This window comes from Silene latifolia, chromosome Y (genome assembly GCF_048544455.1).
Source record: "Silene latifolia isolate original U9 population chromosome Y, ASM4854445v1, whole genome shotgun sequence".
Classification (NCBI taxonomy): domain Eukaryota; kingdom Viridiplantae; phylum Streptophyta; class Magnoliopsida; order Caryophyllales; family Caryophyllaceae; genus Silene; species Silene latifolia.
This window is the reverse complement of record NC_133538.1, coordinates 157,205,317-157,225,040: the sequence shown is the minus strand read 5'-3', so window position 1 is coordinate 157,225,040 and position 19,724 is coordinate 157,205,317. Positions and strand designations below refer to the sequence as shown.

Here is a 19,724-nt window from a genome sequence, read left to right as displayed (position 1 = left end):
GGCTTTAACTTATCTCACTCATTCAAAAACATGAGATAGATTGGTCTCCTATCCCAAAGGATTAATCTAATTTTCTTACCTAATTAAAAAAATGTTGACAACTCCCTTCTCCATTGGGGCAGTTTAAGACCATCCCCAAGCAGAGGCCGCGCTAATTAGGTCGCGACCCGGTTTTACTCTTAATCCCACTTTATTTATCTTGATCTACTTTCACCCTCCCACGCAGAAGGTCACGACCTAGGTCACCAACTCAATCATTTTTTACTTTCCAACCAATTACATCTCTCCACATTATATCACCTTTTTCATATTTTTTATTTATTAATTATTAATATTGTCAACCAATCATATATTGTCACATATAGGTCACAAGTTTGGTCAATTTGCTCCACTAAAGGTCACAAATTGACCTATTCTCTCCAAAGGTCACCATAATTTTCTAATTAAATGGTGATTAGTGTGACCCAGCAAGGGCATGACCTAGCAATTGACGTTGCTTGAGCATGGTCTAAGAATGATAAAAAAATAGAAAATCCATTGGCTTAGAATATCGGCTCCACTCCCTTCTCCTCCCTTTCTTCTTGCTTTGTTAAAGTTCTCAGAAAGAGACCAAGGGAGGTGGTTGTTTCAAAGTCATACATCCACTGATCCACCTCACTCGAGTCACTTGCTCCAATTTTATTCCTCATTTTCCAACTTGTAAGCATCATATTCATCTTTATTATTAGCTACCAAATCAAATTCTAGGAATTTCTATTGTAATCATCATCATCATTTTATCTTATCATTCATGCCATCTTCATTTATTCTCATCTTTTTTTTTTATTTCTTTTTCTTCTTGTATGCTTTATTCTTTTTGTTGGAATTTCTATTTCTTCTACAAATTAGATTAGATGCTACACTCAATCATTTGCTTACCTTATTCAATTCTATCCATATTTTATTCTTCCTTATAAACAAGAGGGACTTGTCTATATACTCCAAACTATGATTCCTAAGTATTTCATTGCATATGCCACTATTCCGATTTCCCAATTCGCCTCTTATTTACCTCTTCTATGTGTTTTCTCAACCTGCTAAGTGTTAACTATGGTTGATGTCAGTGTTTTTGTGCTATTCGGCTTGCGTCCTCGTTACTTGTAACTCCTCTACCTCATTTCGTGTTTTTGCAAACGATACAATTCCAAATTAGTTGTATGATTTACATAGGTCCTACTGTCGTACAATCGTGAACCTGTTTTGGATGAATGGCGTTCCTAAGATCAAATTTGTTGGATCGGATAGTATGTTATTGTAAGATCCTACAAACTAACTAGGTAACAGTCATGGATGGTTAGTTCTTGGATTTCAAACTTTAGGCGTGTAGATGAAAAATGTAAGCTTTCTGCTTGATTGCGACTCAATTATGTTCTCCAGGAAGTGGTATGAATAATAGGTGCTACAACTGAGACTCAGCATTCATATGTGTGGTATATTGTTAGTATCGCAAAATTCACAAACAATTGACCCATTTAAATTATTCCTAGTTTCTCAACTTTATAGCTGTGCGCCAATAAGAGCCCATATTTCGAATGTGAAGGGTCCTTGTTGCGTTGATGCTCATCTAATCCTCCATCATCTGTCTACTAATTGACATTATACTGTTACATATAAACTAACATTCACTTATATACTTCTAACTATTTTATGAAACCATGTACGGAGGAGAGCACCGGTGAGGAGAATTGAGAGTTGGGGAATGGATAACGTGGTTAGGGGAAGGGGAAGACTGACACAAACATGGATACGTGTGATTGGAAATGATATGAGTGTTTTGCAAGTCACTAAGAGTATGGCGAAGGAGAGGGTATTGTGGACAGAGAGAATCCATGTTGAATTTTAGATATTTCCTTATCTTTTACCATTTTTACTTAAATCGACTTATACTCTTTTTTGTTTAAAAAAGGCGACTTAACTCTTCTTTGGTTTACAAATCTGTTTCGCCACTTTAATCTTTAATCTTGGTTTTCACGCTTTTCTTATTTTTATTTTTAGTTTTTACAAACACACTTGTTTTGTTAACCATTTATCTATTTTATTTTCCTTTATTAATTTACCTTTGACTGTATTAGCGGATTCAAACCCATATGGATTCCGATGATGTTTCATGTTAGCCGACCCTAACCTATGTTGTTGTTGTTGTTGTTGTTGTTGTTGTTGTCTGTAGGTCTTCTGCTTAGATTTCAAGAATAGGGAACTGCATTCTTGTACGCAACTTCAACATGGGATCTGAAGGACCTAAGGTTGTGACATTTCATGTTACTGGCTTTAAAAAGTTTCATGGAGTATCTGAAAACCCCACAGAAACCATAGCTACCAACCTAACCGATTATGTGACTAAAGTCGGCCTTCCTGCTGGGGTGAAACTCGGGAGTTGCACAGTTCTTGAAACAGCTGGTGAGGGGGCAAGACCTGCACTATATAAGATTTTTGAGGCAGCTGCCTCTAATGCTAATGATGAATACATTGTGTGGGTAAGTTATCACTGGCATGAAACTGGGTGCTTGTATTTTTCATTGAGCTATGTAATGCATCTTTCAAATTACAACTATGATTTAGTGAGAAATCACCCGAATTCTGATAATTTATCTCATGTCTCTTTCTTATTGAGATCCTATTGCTGCTGATGACAGAAAACTTCTTTCTGGTTCAAATAGCTTTGAAATTTGAATTGCTTAGTTGATACTAAAGTCTATGATTAGGAGTTCGTATACCACGAACATTTCAAAGTTATATGGTTGACCATTTTCTTTCTGATACCTACTGTTTGATTGGTTTTTTCTTTTTCTTTTTGCTGTGTTACTCTGACCCAGCCCCAAGTGTCGGACATGATACAGTCTTGAGTGTGACACAACTATTTTGTGAACAAACTTTCATTTTTTTGCCAAAAAGGAAATGTCATGTTGTGTCTTGTCCGAATGTTGGAATGCTGGGTACGCGACACACAACCAAAGTAAAGTGTTGAAGAAAAATGGATTTTCTTTTATCTGAGATTATGGACGCCTAGTTTTTAGACAGCCATTATTCATTAATTGCTGATTTGCTGCTATAAAAAAAACTATCCAGCTGTTTAGCTGTTCCGCTCATTTTGGCCGTGATGGCAGCTGGTAATTTTGTTCTGTTTATTGGATTTGTTTGCCTTCTCCGTTTAGAGAAGTGCAGCAAACCAAGAGGTGAAGCACGCAGAAGGACAACCCAAATAACCTTTAGGAAAATATACGCATAAAAGCAATTTGTCTGGGCATAAAAGACTCTAATTGTTGTCCTGTTTCTAGATGAATTTGTCGACCACTTGTTATACAAAATCTTATGGAAAGTGAGTCCCCATCTACTCCTCTCACTAGTCTTGATAATTGGCAATGTCTTTCTTCAAGAGATTTTGTTGTGTAAAAAGCTGTTACTTGCTTGAGTAAGCCATTGTTAATTGTATTATACCAGAAAACCATTATCATGGTCTATTTTGTTGTTCTGTAGCGTGGCTTGTTTGTTTGTTCTTCTTGGTGAAGATGATGTGCTTACCTGTTTATTAACCTTAACTGTTTGTCGTTCCTTCAGCTTCATTTGGGAGTGAATAGTGGCGCCCAAATGTTTGACATAGAAAGACAAGCATATAATGAAGCAACTTTTCGCTGTCCAGATGAGTTTGGATGGCAACCCCAGGTGGATAAGATTTTACCTTTTGCTGACCTTTATACTCCCTTCAAAACTTGCTCTTCTGCCTCTTCTTATTCGCTGGTTTAGCTCACACTGAAGTATGTCTCTCTTTTGTGCTTTCTTTTCAGCAAGAAACCATAGTTGCAACTGATGGGGACATCTCTAAAACGAAACAGGTATTTGCTACTATTCTTTTTGATGAACCACACAATTAATTGCAGTTACTCACTCTATCCCACGGTCATCAGATAATCTATTCCATTTGGGGCGTCTCGGTCAAAGGTTGACCTTTGTTTAGGTGATTGCTGTTAATGTGCAAATTGGACATTGTGTGTGTGTGTGTTTGTGTGTGTGTGTTAACTTATATATAATATGCAGTCTATGCCACTTGTTATTAAAAAAACAAAGCCAAATTTGGTCCGTCCTTCTTCCTCAAAAGTAAAAGTAAACAAATAACGGAGCTGAGGGAATACATATAGTGGCCTTGAATATTAGAATGTATACCTTTTTAGTATTTAGTAAGCCCATTAGTCTCCCTGCAGAAAAGAGCAGATATTTCAACTTTCCGTTACCTCAAGCCACTTAGAATATGTGACTATGAATCTGTAAGGCGTTACAGATTCTAGGCGGCTGGGAAGAAAAATTGCTTTGAGAATTGCATTGAATAACATCTAGACATTAAACAGAAGGGGAGCCAGTTTAGTGACCCAATCAATCAATATCAATATAAATACTCCCTCCAATCCCCTATTTTCTTCCCTTTTGTTTTGAGGGCAAAAATTAAGAAAGTAGCAAATTTACTCATTTGCCCTCATATTACCCCCACATAATCCTCTTCTCCTTTCTTCTCCCTCATGTTACCACACAATGAACCGGGCATGGGAAGCATGGAAGGTGACCTCTCCTCTTCTCCTTTATTCTCCCTCACCGACAACCTCTCCACGGCAGGCTCACCGGCGATCTATTTATTTGTTGTAGATCTGGCATTTTTTTTTCTAGTGGTTCGTCTCCAACGGCCTCTAACCTCTCTGTCGCTGCCTTCTCCTTTATCCTCTTCCGCTTTCTCCTTCCTCCCTTACTTCTCCGACCAAATCCAAGAAACGGCGGGGTTGGTGGTTAGATTAACACAATTTTTTATTCAATTGAAATTGTAGTTGAAAAGGCGGTTGTTAGAGGTACGGTGGTATTGTGGTGGTTAGATCTCTAAGTAGTGGTGGTTGGTTGTTGGTGGTAGCTGCAAGAGGGAGAACGACGAGCGACAGGAGGGAGGAGTTGTTGGAGTGGTGGTTGAGTGGTGTTGCGTGGTTGAGGGAGGGGGTATCCGTGGTTGTGATAGTGTTGGTGGTGGCGCGTAACAAGGGCACGGGATTGAGAACTTGAGATTGGGACGGGGGTATAAGAGTCCATTTAGAGATAATTTATGTTCAAATAAAAAAATAGGGAAGAAAACCTTAATAACCGAATAAGGAAATAGGGAAGAATATAGTGAATTGGAGGGAGTATATATTTAGGGCTTTTTTCGAGCAACGTGGTAGTCTCCAAGTTTTTTAAAACACTCTAATTAATATATAATACTCCCTCCTATTCACCATATTCTTCCCCTTTCCTTTTTGCACAAGGAATAAGAAACCAATTTTGGACCACACAAAAACACACTACCTCACATGTAATTTAATTTGGACCACACAAATCAACCCAAAAAAGGAAATAGGGAAGAAAATCCGAATAATCCGAATAAGGAAATAGGGAAGAAAATGGTGAATAGGAGGGAGTATTTTAACATTTCTATTAGAATTAGAAAACTTTATTTTAAGATAATTAATTTTCAATTTTCTACTAAAATTTATAGACTTTGGCTAATTAATTATTTATTTTTACCATTTCTACTAGAATTAGTAAACTTCTATGATATTTCATTTGGGTTAGTTCCTTCAAATTACAGTCGTATTCTTTACTCTATTTGCTTATATTTTACTAATTTTCTTTGATTACTAACTTTATTTCCTCCGTATATTATATTTAAAGCCATTTAAGTGAGTTCACATGAAAACTTGCAGGGTATTTTGTTATATGGTATACAACAATGAGGGTAACTTTTTTTTAAGAAAAATATAAAATAATTTCTCAACTCAACATATCTTAGTATTGTCAATGTACATATCTCTACGTAGCCGCGATTTTGGCTTAGAATTGAAATTACTATCAATCTACTACACTACCTCCAGAGAAAGATAATTAGAATTATTATTTGAATAACTTGAATTAGACTCAAACTTTTATAATCAAGAGTACAACATAATGTTAATGTTTTAACTGATTTAAATTATATGATCATATTCATTTTCAATTATATTATCCTCCTAGTTTGGTTAGAACTGCAACATTAAAACATAACATTAGTATATATCCAAATTTTGGCGATTTCTTTCTCCCAAATACACCTACAAGGCTATAAGGTTATAAGGTCCTGACTTCTAATCTAAGTATTGTGTTCAACTGGCTCTTTTTCAATAAAGAAAATATAAACCCTTCTGTTTTTTTTTTGGTTTCCTGGCTAGCAAATTATATACCAGGTAAATCAATGTGTCAAAATTTTGAAATAGCAAATAATACAAAGAAAAAGTCTTTTCTTATCGGTCAGATACAATACCATTTGTAGCATTATGTGGAGTATACCCCCACCAATTCAAGAAAGCCTCAATAAAAGAGAAATACGGTGTTGGGTACTGTTAGACCCTATAATTATTTAAGGTTGGGCCAAGACAAGAAGGTTAAGGTGATTTTGTTAGGTTTTGAAGGAGCACCGAGAGCTGATATCACAAAAAGAACGAAGTTTAAAGGACAATGTGTAACAAGAATATTTTGATAATGAAAAAAAGAGCACAAATAATTAAATCATTGTCAGAAACGTTCCAAGTGCCATTGCGAATAATAAAGAACATCAAACGCATGATTCGGGTGGGGAGGGGAGGTGCAAAAAGAAGGGATCCAGGAGGCCTAAAGGTGTACCGCGTCTATGTTCGTCGTTTATCATACTTTAGATACATAGATAAAAAGAGATGCACCAGAAAATTTCAAATTTCAACCTGGATGACAAGTAGTTCGCTCCATAGGGGTAAAAACGATACACTTGAAAGTTCATCCTTCTAACCGCTGCCTTAAATGATCATGGCCAACCCAAACAATACCCATTAAAAGAGAAGTATCACAAAAGGCGGCGGCTACATACATTGATTTTGTTGTCATTGGGAATGAGGAGGGGCCAATAGATTCAGTTGACATGTGTTTGAGGGCGTTCTTCTAAGAATATTGGCAAGAGACCAAGAAAAGCAATGACAACGAGTAGAAGAAAGCCATTATGGACCCAAACGTCTAACACTGAGTCGACCAAAGGCACATGATTAAGGAGAAAAGATCATAGTAAATCAAAAGAGTTCGAGTGATTATGTTTTGTAATCTAGGCTGGAGCTAAGCAAATTAAAGGAGCACGTAAAAGGTAAGCGGTGACAAGAACCCTATACACTGAAAAGCGAGGGACAATCCCACATTATGTGAATGGTGCTCTTAAAATGATGTTGATACATGCCACAAGAAAGCGAAATAGGCAAACCCCGAGAGGAGAGGGTAACATTATGTGGGAGTATACCCAACCATGCAAGTCACAAGAAAAAAGAAATACGGTTCTGGGTACGAGCAGACCATAACCATTTAAAGTTGAGCCCAAAAAGAAGGGTGACGTGAGAGTAAGAGCACTGTTTAAAATAAGAGAGGCCTAAGGATAAACTTTAAAATGAGCAACAAGAGGTGATATAAGAGTAAGAACAACGTTAAAAGGAAAATGAGAAATAAGAATTCTTTGATGATGAAAAAAAGAGCACAAAATTAATTCATTGTCAGAAACGTTTCAAGAGTCATTGACAATAATTGAGTACATCATATAAATTCGTGGTTGAAGTGAGGCGGAGGACATGTCGAAAAGAAGGGATCTAAGTCCTAAGGTTATATCGCATCTACATTGGTCATTTATCATATTTTTGATACATAGATCAAGAGAGAGAAGATGTGTACATATTGTATGTAATGCAATGTTATGGAACACGATTTTTTAAAATAATGCTAAAAAATAAAATATTTATCATTTTGGGTTGGTTTTGAAACTATTTGTCAAAATGGTGTCCACGTAGGACGGAAAATCACGAACCTAAAACACGGGATACACATGCCACTAACAATGGCGTGTTTAGTGTACTCTAGAAGACAAGATAAAAGGACCGAAACACGCCACTATAAATGGCGTGTCTGTAAGAGTAACGCCACTTGTAACGGCGGGTCTTTAACACTACAAAAATTGCAGGAAAAGCTTCTCCAACGGACCAAAGGAGAAAGTCAAAAGAAATGGCTTGTTCAAACCCACAAATTGCAGAAGATTAAGATTATAGTCAAGTCTTAAATCTCAACAATTAAATCAAGCTTCCTAAATCCCAAATCACTCGGACATGTTCAACGATCCAAGATTGGCACGACCACTAGCGATAAACAATATCAATGCCCAAAGACACCATGTCCAGTTGTCCACCAATGATTTCGGTGGTTACGATCCCAATTAGCCAAACAGATCGGTGACGAACGATAGCGACGGTTTTCTCCAAACAGATCGGTGACGAACGATAGCGACGACGACGATTTTATCTTCCTCCTCCGTCTCAGCCCGAGTCTATATCTTCAACTATATTAATGTGTAATTTACTGTAGCTGGGGAGCTTAAAAATAAGAAAGGAGAGATATTAGTTTATGTGAGTTAGCATGGTGAAGTTAATTGTTGAGCTAAGTTGTAAATGGTGTGACCATGGCAGTCGACTCTGATGAGAGCTTAAACAATGGTGATTGAGAGAGTTATGGCGGGTTGTTGTGGGCCACGAGGTGGAAGTAATGGAGGTCGAGAGTGGCGATTGAATTGAAGATGGAGAGCAATTTGATTTATTTGAGGTCAAATGTTGGGGAAAATGCGTAAAAGTTACCTGCACTTGTAGATTTGCTCTAGCCCATGTTATGATGAAAAATATGTGATGGATCAAGAGCAAAATAGAAGGGTGGAAGAAGGGATATTAAAGTTGCACTGGAAAAGAGCGGAAAAGAAGGTCGTTGACTTAGTTTGCATCAGCTTTATTATGCTAAAGAACACGCCATTCACACTGGTGTGTTTACGTCAAAAGAATTCCACCTCAATTTTGTACTTACACTAAACACGCTATTAGTAATGGCGTGTTTGTTCCAATTTTTAGATTTTGAAAACCTGAGCCTACGTAGACACCATTTTGACAATTATTTTCAAAACCGACCCAAAATGACAAATACTTTATTTTTGAGCATTATTTAAAAACGGATTCAATGTTATGTGAATTAAAATACAAATGAATTATCATTTTTATCAAAAAAAACTCACAAAACTACAATCTAAAGGAAAAAAATCTGTCATCAGTCTAGCTAATAAAATCACAAGTTGAAGCAATAATGATCGTTAATAAAATTATGTTAGCATAAATTTTTTTTTAGAATCTTCTTTACACAATAAAGGTTAAAACGTCCTTACACACTATACATGTAGTCAATTATTTTAGAATCACTAGTTTACATAATAATTTAAAGAGAAAATTGTTGATTACAGCCTTTTATAAACCTCATTTTGAAAATTACAGCCTTATATAATTTTTTTTGAAAATTACATCCAAAATATTACTTTTCTTCTAAAATTGCACCAACTTGAGTTTTCCGGTGAATTTTTATGATGTTTTTATGATGTTTGGGGTGATTAATTGGTTTGTGTTAAGGAGAGGTAAGAAATTTGGGTAAGTAGGCTCTCAAATAATAAAGGGTACATCATAAAAAACATCATCAAAAATCACCAAAAACCTCAAGTTGGTGCAATTTTAGAAGAAAAGTAATATTTTGGATGTAATTTTCAAAAAAAATTATATAAGGCTGTAATTTTCAAAATGAGGTTTATAAAAGGCTGTAATCAACAATTTTCTCTAATTTAAATGAAAGAAGGGTCAATTTTTGACACCAATAGAAATGGAAAATAAAGTCATTGATGGTAACCGAACCTTTAATTCAGGAGTTCACGTTGCAAATGAAAGAGCTAAATATTCTTGTCAGTGGACCCTTTTCGCGATCGAACTTGTCTAGGCTTTATAGGTCAATGAAACACAGTTGATCAGATTCAAAGTTAATCTTTCAAGTTCATTGTCTTTTCTGCTGACATGGATATTATTGTCTATGAAGACCGTTTGCAACGTGGACGCAATATTTAGTACCTTGAAGAAGAAAGGATTCAATTTGATGATCTCGGATGACCCAGGTCGATTTGTATGTAACTACGTTTACTACCATTCACTTCGATTTGTAGAACAGAAGGAAACCAAGTCGTTATTTGTGCATGTTCCACTTTTCTCTAAGATTGATGAAGAAACACAAATGAAGTTTGTCGTTTCCCTTCTCGAGGCTGTTGGCGCTACTTGTTGAAAGCCATTTGATAATTTGCTATTCAAGCTGTATTATTAGTGCTCTTCTTGTGCTATTCATGAGTCAAGAATTTCCGTGTTAAAAGAACTATTTGCTGCCTGGCTACTGCTTGTTGCCTGTGTAAAAAATTTCTTTCTGTATTGATTCTGGGTGATCTTGTAAGGAAAATCAATGGTGCAATTTGAACAATTGCTTGTATAAGTATTGAGCTCAGTGGTTTGGAACTTTGTTTTATAGTGCAATATGTCTTGGTATAGACGGGTGGGGCGAACAGACGGGTAAAGACCTCTAATAAAATGGGTAGGGGGGACAAGGTGGGGCACCCCTCATGTGCTTCCCACTTATGGCAAATGGGTATTTTGTGAGGGGAAATGGTATCCGTGTATACGTATAGACGGATAGTGTCCGTCTATAATGAGAATTTGTGTTTATAGTGTATTCTAATGACAGAATACACGATGATACTGTCAGTCTGTCATATCTAAGATTCGGCTACAAGTTCCGTGTACCAGTGTGTCAGACACATTTCTTCTAAAATTTAAAATATCATTTTGGCATAAAATGAAATTTTTTAGTGTGTTTGGACATTGTGGCAATGTGCTATGGACATTCAGGGAACTGAGGGAATAAAATAGGTTATAAGAGTCGTTTTGGATGGTGTTTCTGAAGGTATCAAAATGAGGCCTAATGCCTTCTATTTATAAGCCTAGGAATAGGCGGTTAGACCATCCACAACGGTGTCTTTGTGCATTCTTGTGAAGATTAGAAAATAATTAAAAAATCAAAAAGTTGTCACATGGGCAAGAAAAGGACGTTTCGTGCGAGAATTCTCGCCTGTGCGAAAACATGTAAGAAGTGAGATAGTGGGGCCACTTTGTTTACTTTTACATAAAGAATTGAATTGGTTTTTTTTTTCCCTTTATTTAATCACTTGGTCCACTAGAAACATGACATTTGTTGATGTGGGTATAAAAACAATTAGTCTCCCTTGTGACGGGTCACCATTTGTGGCGGATATTTTGTGAGTTAAAATGGTAACAAAATGGGTTAGTGGAGAAAGGGGATCACATGAATAGTGTTGCAGAGAGAGAAAAAGTGGGTACTTTGTGAGGTAGACGGATAGTGTTGGTCACAAATGAGATTTTGTGGTATAGAAAAGAATGAAAGAGAATGGAAAGTTAGAGTATTTGTTGATGTAGGTGTTTTTTTGATATTTTTTGATGAATTTTGGTGGTGAATAGAAATGTCAGGTGGACGGTGAATTGGAGAGAAAAAAAGTGAAAAAAATGTAGAGTAAAAATTGGTGCGAATTCACTGATGCGAATGATCTAACGGCCTAAGGGATGCATCCTTCGTGCCTCTCGGCCTTGGCGTGAATAAGGGCAAAGGAACCTATTTGTTCCTCTTCATGGCGCCAAAAGGGGCTTCCAAAGGGGGTGCGTGGGGAATGTTTTAAGCGAGAATCTTGTCCCCTAATAGCTGCGCGGATTTGAAACTAGCAGCTTGTTTGCGCACCACTTCAGCTTTTTAGTACTATTAAAGTTGGAGTAAAACTGCATGCATTTGACCTAGACCTGTTGAACGGGTCGAAAGAGCGGGTTGCGGGTCATGTAATTTTGGGTTCAAATTAACAAAGGTCGGGTATATTTCAGGTTGAGGAACATATGGGCAGAGGCGGAACCAGAAACAAAATATATCTAGGGCTGGATTTAAATATAGTACAATTGATAATTTTTTTTCCTTTGAAAATACTTCGTAAAATATACTATCTATATGGGTCCTTAATCTTGTCATGCAAAATTAATTCAAAAGAGTCCTAAAACGATAAGTTTATGTAATACTCTGTATATAATTTAAAGAACTTTATTATTGTAAAAAGGAAAAAAAATACTAAAAAGAAGTCCCGGTTCCAAGTTGTTCAAGACTAAAATAATAGTGGCGTTGAGTTTCTCGACCCGAAAGTCAGCGGCCCTCCCTCGGTTCCAGCATTGAAGATTCGATTCCAGCATCATACGAGCTCGGATTGCCGCCTCCTCCTCAGAGAAAGACGATCAAACAATTCCCAATCATGGCTCGTGATGCTGGCGATTCCTGTGTAGCCGGTGTAACACTACGGATTTTTATAAGTTAAGTACTCGACCGAGTAGTGCCTACTCGGCCGAGTAATGTTAAAAGTGTATTCTGTTTGGCTTCTGCCGAGGAATACTCGGCCGAGTATGAGGAATACTCGACCGAGTAGAGGATACTCGACCGAGTAGAGGATACTCGTACGAGTATGCTCTATACTCGACCGAGTACCCGTCGTCGAGTATTATTTCTGCAGTTTTATTTGGGAATGGTTAGGGCGTTATATATTACGATAAACAGTTTCTATTTACAATTTACAAAACCTAAAACATCCTACGACGCTCTAATCATCTCTGAATCTCTCCTTTGGGTGATCATAGCAATTGTATTCTTTCCTTTGATTCATCTTCGGTAAGTCCCCATCCTTATATTCAATGATTGATATTTAGGGTTTGTCTTTGATCATGAATTGGGGGAAATGGGGTTTTGCAGTTAGTGATTGGAACTATGTGATTGTTGTTGTAGGTGACGATGTGGTATTTGTTATGCATTTGTATGGTTGATTGCAGCGTAAGCGGATTGCGAAAAGGTAGGGTTTCCCTACTCAGTTTACTGTTCTTTGTAAGACATGTTTGTTGTGATTATTGTTATCTGTTGATCATCGGAGTATGGAGATTGTTGTGACGATGTTGGTGTGAGGGGATTGAGATGGCTGTGATGTCATGTGATTGTGATTGTGGTGGAGTCACTTGCGGGAGTGGCTTCACACCTAGTTCGCCCTCCGTGGAACCCGCCACGGGAGGGGATGTGCACATTAAGGGACAGGGGATTGTTAGTCGCTCGTTGATGAGTGGACTAGGTGGGGATGGGCTGCGGTCACCCCATCGGCGAGGATTACCTGTTGCGATGGGTAATCTGGCAGGGCTACACACTTCGGTGTGTAGTCGGTTACTGTGTGAGATCGATGGTCAGCTGGTTGTCTTGTTGTTGTCTTATATTGATTGAGTAGAACTGACCCCGTGTTGTTGTTTTGTAAAACCTGCGGTGATCCATTCGGGGATGGTGAGCGGTGTGATGTAATGCGGATGTTTAGCTATGGGACAATCATGGGAGTCATCACGTCAAGTCTAGCTTCCGTTGTTATGAGTTTAGATGTCTTGGATTTCATTTGTATTGAGACATTGTACGTTTATTTTGAGTTGGTCTGAGATAATGTAATCTTTAACTTTTATACTTTAATAAATGTTGTTTGGAATTTGTAACTTTGATATACTAACCTCGGGAAACCGAGATGGTAATGTGACCTTTCATGCTAGGGTAGTCCTTGGCAAGGTACCTTGGTATGAGGGGGTGTTACAAAGTGGTATCAGAGCCGACGATTCCGGCACCTAAAACTAATGAACTCAATGAACTTAGAGAGTCAAAATAAAATGAACCCGGGGAGAGTTGTTTGGAGCTACCGCAAAGACTTGGGAGACGTCCGAAGTCGCACTATGGCCCTCACAATCTCAAGGTCTGGCCACCGTGGGGAATTTGTTGTGAGTCTTTTCGTTGCGTGTGTGTGGCATGTGGAACTTGAATGGTTGAATCATGTGAATGGAAGTGAGATGTGTGGAAACATGTGTAAGACGTGGTGAAACTTGTTGAAACGGATTTGGTATGAAATATGTTGGCATGTTAAATGTTTATTATGTGGCTTTCAAAAGGGTAGTGATACATGCGTATATAATCATGATGATGTTAATGTTGGTTGTTGGTAGTAGCATGTGATTAAGGTCTTCCGTCTATGCATATGAATATTGTGTTTAATTTTGATGTGGGTATGGTAAACGTTCACATATGTACTGGTTTTTAGAAGTATTGGGTTGTTATTATTTGTTTTATGCATGTTTAAGTTGTTTTGTTAAGGAATTTTGAGTTGTATACAAACCGATGTTTGGAAGGGTTGTCTTAAAACTGTCATAAGTCGAGTTCTAGAAATGATATTTCTGTGATTCCAAGTTGAGGTGATAGCTTGTCCACTTACGATTCTAACGATAGGTCACACGCCCGGATTGACCAAGTAACGAGTGAGATATGATCGTTTTTTAAAACTGGACGGACAGTCTTGAGAATCTTGCTGATACTCGGACCGAGTAGTCCCTACTCGGCCGAGTGTCTTTATACTCGACCGAGTATTCCATATTCGGCCGAGTAATCTCTCCGTGATAATACTTGTTTAGCGTGCGGAGTCGTGGACTCGCCGAGTAGTCTTATACTCGACCGAGTAAGGTCTACTCGGCCGAGTATTCCCAATACTCGACCGAGTAATCCTTCCGCGGCAATTGAGTTGCTTCGGAGTCGAAAACTCGACCTAGTAATATAGTTACTCGACCGAGTACCTTGTACTCGACCTAGTATGTTATGTACTCGACCGAGTACCTCGTTGGGCGGCCACTTTGAGTCGGTGGCTATGTTTTTACTCTTGTTTTGAGCCGGTGGCTATGTTTTTCATTGTTTTGAGTCGTAGGGTATATACACATGTATGTTTTGAGTCTTAACGCATTCTTTTATATGTGAGACGGTCTTGATACGTAAGTTACCAGGAAGGTATGACATGGAGAATGATGGCTTATGAGGGATATGTGTTGGGTAAGGAAGACATGTGTTAATGTGGTTGTGAAGGATAGTGGAAAAAGAAAAGGGAAGAATGATGAGCTAATCGAGGTAAAGAGCATGTTTTGTGAGATACGATGAGTGATATAGTCGTGTATTGAGTAGTATAAAAGTAAGTGTGACATTTCGGGATGTGTAAGGACTTATAGAGGGAGACGGTTAGCATTGTGTTGCTTAAGGATATATGTAATGAAAGGTTTCTTTAGAGGGATGGAGAAGAGGGGTATATAGTGAACTTAGATAGAGTTATGTCGCGACGTAGATTTGTAGATAGTGACCAAGTTTGGGAATTTGGAATTTTCACGATGTGAGTCTAATGAGTAATTCTTTGGGCAACTAACGGTATGAGATGAATTTTGGTTTCCTAGTGATGTAAAAAGGGAGATGCAATTGTTTGAACTTTAAACGTTGATTTTATGGATAGATTAGTGACAATTGGGAGTTATAGTATAATGAGAGAAGACCCATGGTAAGAAAGAGTGAGACGATATCGACATAAAATAATGGGATTTGAGTTTGGAGCAATGTGAAGGTAACCGGAGCACTAGAGAGTTAGATAGAAATAATGAAGAGTTGAATTATTAAGGGAGTTTGTCGAGGGTAAAAGAAAAGAATAAGGGGAGTAAAACTAGGAACATGTTCACCGAGGTTATGTGATATAAAAGTAAGGAATCGTCGAGATGTATGATACTATCATGAGGATTTGAGTTTAGAGTTATATAGGAGTTCCAGGACAAAATGATAATCATGAGTTTCGAGGAATTAAAGAAAGCAAAAGTTGGGTAAAGAATTTGCACGATATGAGATTTTGGTGGTGAGTCGGGTGACGATACAATTACGGATGGAATTGGAAATAGTGTTGAGGTAATTTTTGTTGATATATTTGATGTTTGTTGTTTGGGATGAGAACCAAAGGGAGGAAAAGGGATTGTTATATTAAGAAGTGATAGTAAGAGAGTAGTCACATGAAAAATGTTGGTGTCATAGTATTGTCACTAGTGGTTGAGGATGATGTTATTTTGGGGAAGTTAGTTGTTCTAATGAGGTTGATTCTGTGAAGGTGATTAATGTTTGGTTATGAGGGAGTTTAAGGTATGGATATATGAGGTATTCGTTGGTAGTTGGGTACAGATAATATGGCTACGTTCGCCGGGTGGTGATAATTGTGTGTAAACGAAGATATGTTATGAAGGGCACCTGAGTTAAGTCTGGATAAGATATATTCATTGTCAAGTGGTAACTTACGTGATCAGGATTGACTAGTTGGATGTGATTATGGGTCTATGATGTGTATAAATGTTTGTGTGAGGTTCGAACCTCACGAGAAGCTTGTAGGGTGTGATAGTCTTTAAGTTGTTATATGAATGGTTGTGATAGATGTTGGGTACGACAATCTAATGGAATGAGGTTCAAAAGGTAATAATTCGGTTGATCTGGCATGGATAGTTAAAATCGTATGTGTATTGATGATACATGTTTATTCCGTGAAAAGGTATGGATGATAGGCATGAGATTCTTGTATGTTTATTCCGTATAATATGTTGTGTTATAATCTAGTAAAACGGTTTTGAAAGAGTTTTCTTGTTCGAAATGTCATCTTCGAGTCGGTGTTTATGGGAATTATATGTGGGTGTGATGTTTATCGATGTGGGTATTGTGCCTCGGGTGGTGATCCGGGCACGGTACTTTGTGTTGTGATGCGGGCATTTTCGCGCTGCGGTGCGGTCGTTTTATTCGGGCGGTGTTCTGAAGTCAAATCACCGGTTGTGGTGGAGTATACGGGGCGGTTACGATTTGAGTTTTGAAAGTACAGATAGGTTATGCATAGATTGTTGTTTTGTTGCTGTTGTTTCTTGTGAATTTCGGTTAGACATGTAGACCGTTGTTTTGTTTGTTGATGTTTCTTACCAGTTTCAGTTTGGGAATTAGGGTAGAGTATGATATGAAAGAGAGTTGTATATGTTTTCGTTGTTATCATGGTATAGTGATATTCATTGATGGGACACGGTTGTGATAGGTTGTTACAATAATTTTGATCTTGTTCTAGATGAGGCTTTCGTAGAACATGTGTGGTAATGATCGATATATGCGGATGGTTCATAATCCTTTGTTGAGACAAAGTGAGTGTAGGGTGTTGGGTATTTAGGGTCGTGTTAAGTTATGTATGAGTCTTGCGGTAATGAAAGAAAGGAACTTGAGGATCTAGTGTGAGTGTATGTAACAAGTGTGGATCGTGAATTATGCTTTTGGCGATAAGAGTTTTATATAGTTTATATAGAGAGGTATGTCGTGTTGCGGTAATGTGGAAGAGCTAGAGTGTTTGTTATGATCAGGATTGTGTGGCATTGGTTAGATGGAGTGCAGAATGAGTTGAGGTATGAGAACTGTTTAAGTAAGAGAGCCTTGGATATAGTAAGTGTTAGATTATAAGTGGGTATCTTTCACATGTGGTGGTGTTGAAAATAATGAGAGGTATAGCTAAAGATCTAGTATTAGTGAGTTACGAGGACGTAACATGTGTCTTAAGAGGAGTAGGATGCGGCAAAGAGCGTTTGAGGGTTGTGCATGTCGTAATATTATGCTTGTAGTAGTTCGATGTTTAGGAGTGTGAGAATTTTTGATAGTGTTGATAAAAGTGGATGATGATATTTATGAGTTCGAGAGTTTTGGCAATTTGGATGATGATGTGGATGAGTGTGAGTAAACTTCGAGGACGAAGTTCCTTTTAAGAGTGGTAGAATGTAACATTCCGTTTTGATGATTGATCTTCTTTTGTGGATTGAGTGCTATTGAGTGTTATGGAAGTAATACAAGGTTGGCAACATTATATTGTGGTTATTGGGTAATGTTATGGAGTCAGTATTGAGAGCCTATGCTATAGTTGAGACGATATCGTGAGCTATGTTGTGGAAGGAAGAGTGGTTTGTGGAGTTGGTGTTAAGTGTCCATGTTTTATAGGTTGGGTTGGAACTTCGCGGTCGTGTTTCGTTTTGTTTGTTGTTTTGCTTTGAGTCGGGATAATGATTTTGTGGTGACTTGTATAGTTCCTTGGTGTTGTTATATGTGGTTGGTATAGTCTTGTGGCGTAGTGTTGTGCTTTGTTTTATAGTAGAGTGTGAACTTCGGGACGAAGTTCTTTTTAAGGGGGGAAGATTGTAACACTACGGATTTTTATAAGTTAAGTACTCGACCGAGTAGTGCCTACTCGGCCGAGTAATGTTAAAAGTGTATTTCTGTTTGGCCTTGAGGAATACTCGTACGAGTATGAGGAATACTCGACCGAGTAGAGGATACTCGACCGAGTAGAGGATACTCGGCCGAGTATGCTCTATACTCGACCGAGCACCCGATCCGTCGAGTATTATTTTCAGTTTTATTTGGGAATGGTTAGGGCGTTATATATTACGATAAACAGTTTCTATTTACAATTTACAAAACCTAAAACATCCTACGACGCTCTAATCATCTCTGAATCTCTCCTTTGGGTGATCATAGCAATTGTATTCTTTCCTTTGATTCATCTTCGGTAAGTCCCCATCCTTATATTCAATGATTGATATTTAGGGTTTGTCTTTGATCATGAATTGGGGGAAATGGGGTTTTGCAGTTAGTGATTGGAACTATGTGATTGTTGTTGTAGGTGACGATGTGGTATTTGTTATGCATTTGTATGGTTGATTGCGGCGTAAAAGCGGATTGCGAAAAGGTAGGGTTTCCTACTCGGTTCATTGTTCTTTGTAAGACATGTTTGTTGTGATTATTGTTATCTGTTGATCATCGGAGTATGGAGATTGTTGTGACGATGTTGGTGTGAGGGGATTGAGATGGTTGTGATGTCATGTGATTGTGATTGTGGTGGAGTCACTTGCGGGAGTGGCTTCACACCCTAGTTCGCCCACCGTGGAACCCGCCACGGGAGGGGATGTGCACATTAAGGGACAGGGATTGTTAGTCGCTCGTTGATGAGTTGGACTAGGTGGGGATGGGTGCGGTCACCCATCGGCGGCGAGGATTACCTGTTGCGATGGGTAATCTGGCGGGGCTACACACTTCGGTGTGTAGTCGGTTACTGTGTGAGATCGATGGTCAGCTGGTTGTCTTGTTGTTGTCTTATATTGATTGAGTAGAACTGACCCCGTGTTGTTGTTTTGTAAAACCTGCGGTGATCCATTCGGGGATGGTGAGCAGATTGTGACAGGTAATGCAGATGTTTAGCTATGGGACAGTCATGGGGAGTCATCACTTCAAGTCTAGCTTAGTTGTTATGAGTTTAGATGTCTTGGATTTCATTTGTATTGAGACATTGTACGTTTATTTTGAGTTGGTCTGAGATAATGTAATCTTTAACTTTTATACTTTAATAAATGTTGTTTGGAATTTGTAACTTTGATATACTAACCTCGGGAAACCGAGATGGTAACAGCCTTTCATGCTAGGGTAGTCCTTGGCAAGGTACCTTGGTATGAGGGGGTGTTACAGCCGGCCCGGCTTTTTTCGACATAATGACTTTTTCTTCTTTCTTTGATTGTCCGGTACCTTCCCGGGGACAGCTACAAAGAAGGTTTATCCCACCAAGCCACTAGCCTTCCTTCTGCTTCTAGTTCTGATCTAGGATCAAAGCATCCTCAGACAGACGAAGATACCACAGCATGGGCGCTCACGTTTTTGGCTTTCCTAAAATCGGAAGGAGAGGAAGTTTACCGGTTGTCCCTGCCCCCCCAATCTTCATTTAATTTTCTTTCTTTTTAATTCGCTCACGCATTAAATGCAGTCAAACCATATCTTGG

At 38.2% G+C, this 19,724-nt stretch overlaps 1 protein-coding gene across 3 annotated transcripts in view; it reads left to right on the top strand.

The window, feature by feature from the left end:
* The first annotated feature begins 552 nt into the window (after positions 1-552).
* The window catches only part of LOC141633594 (uncharacterized), a 37,553-nt gene continuing 18,381 nt past the window's right edge, over positions 553-19,724 (top strand). Inside the window, exons 1-6 of one of the 3 annotated variants that reach the window (XM_074446039.1) lie at positions 553-699; positions 2,207-2,513; positions 3,595-3,699; positions 3,822-3,869; positions 12,808-12,871; positions 19,126-19,436. In XM_074446039.1, coding sequence (XP_074302140.1) covers positions 2,262-2,513; positions 3,595-3,699; positions 3,822-3,869; positions 12,808-12,871; positions 19,126-19,139 — 483 coding nt within the window. In that variant the 5' untranslated portion in view covers positions 553-699; positions 2,207-2,261 and the 3' untranslated portion in view covers positions 19,140-19,436. Of the gene's footprint in view, positions 700-2,206; positions 2,514-3,594; positions 3,700-3,821; positions 3,870-9,975; positions 10,456-12,807; positions 12,872-19,125; positions 19,437-19,724 lie in introns of those variants that run through there. The other 2 variants (XM_074446038.1, XM_074446037.1) reach the window with 2 other exon arrangements.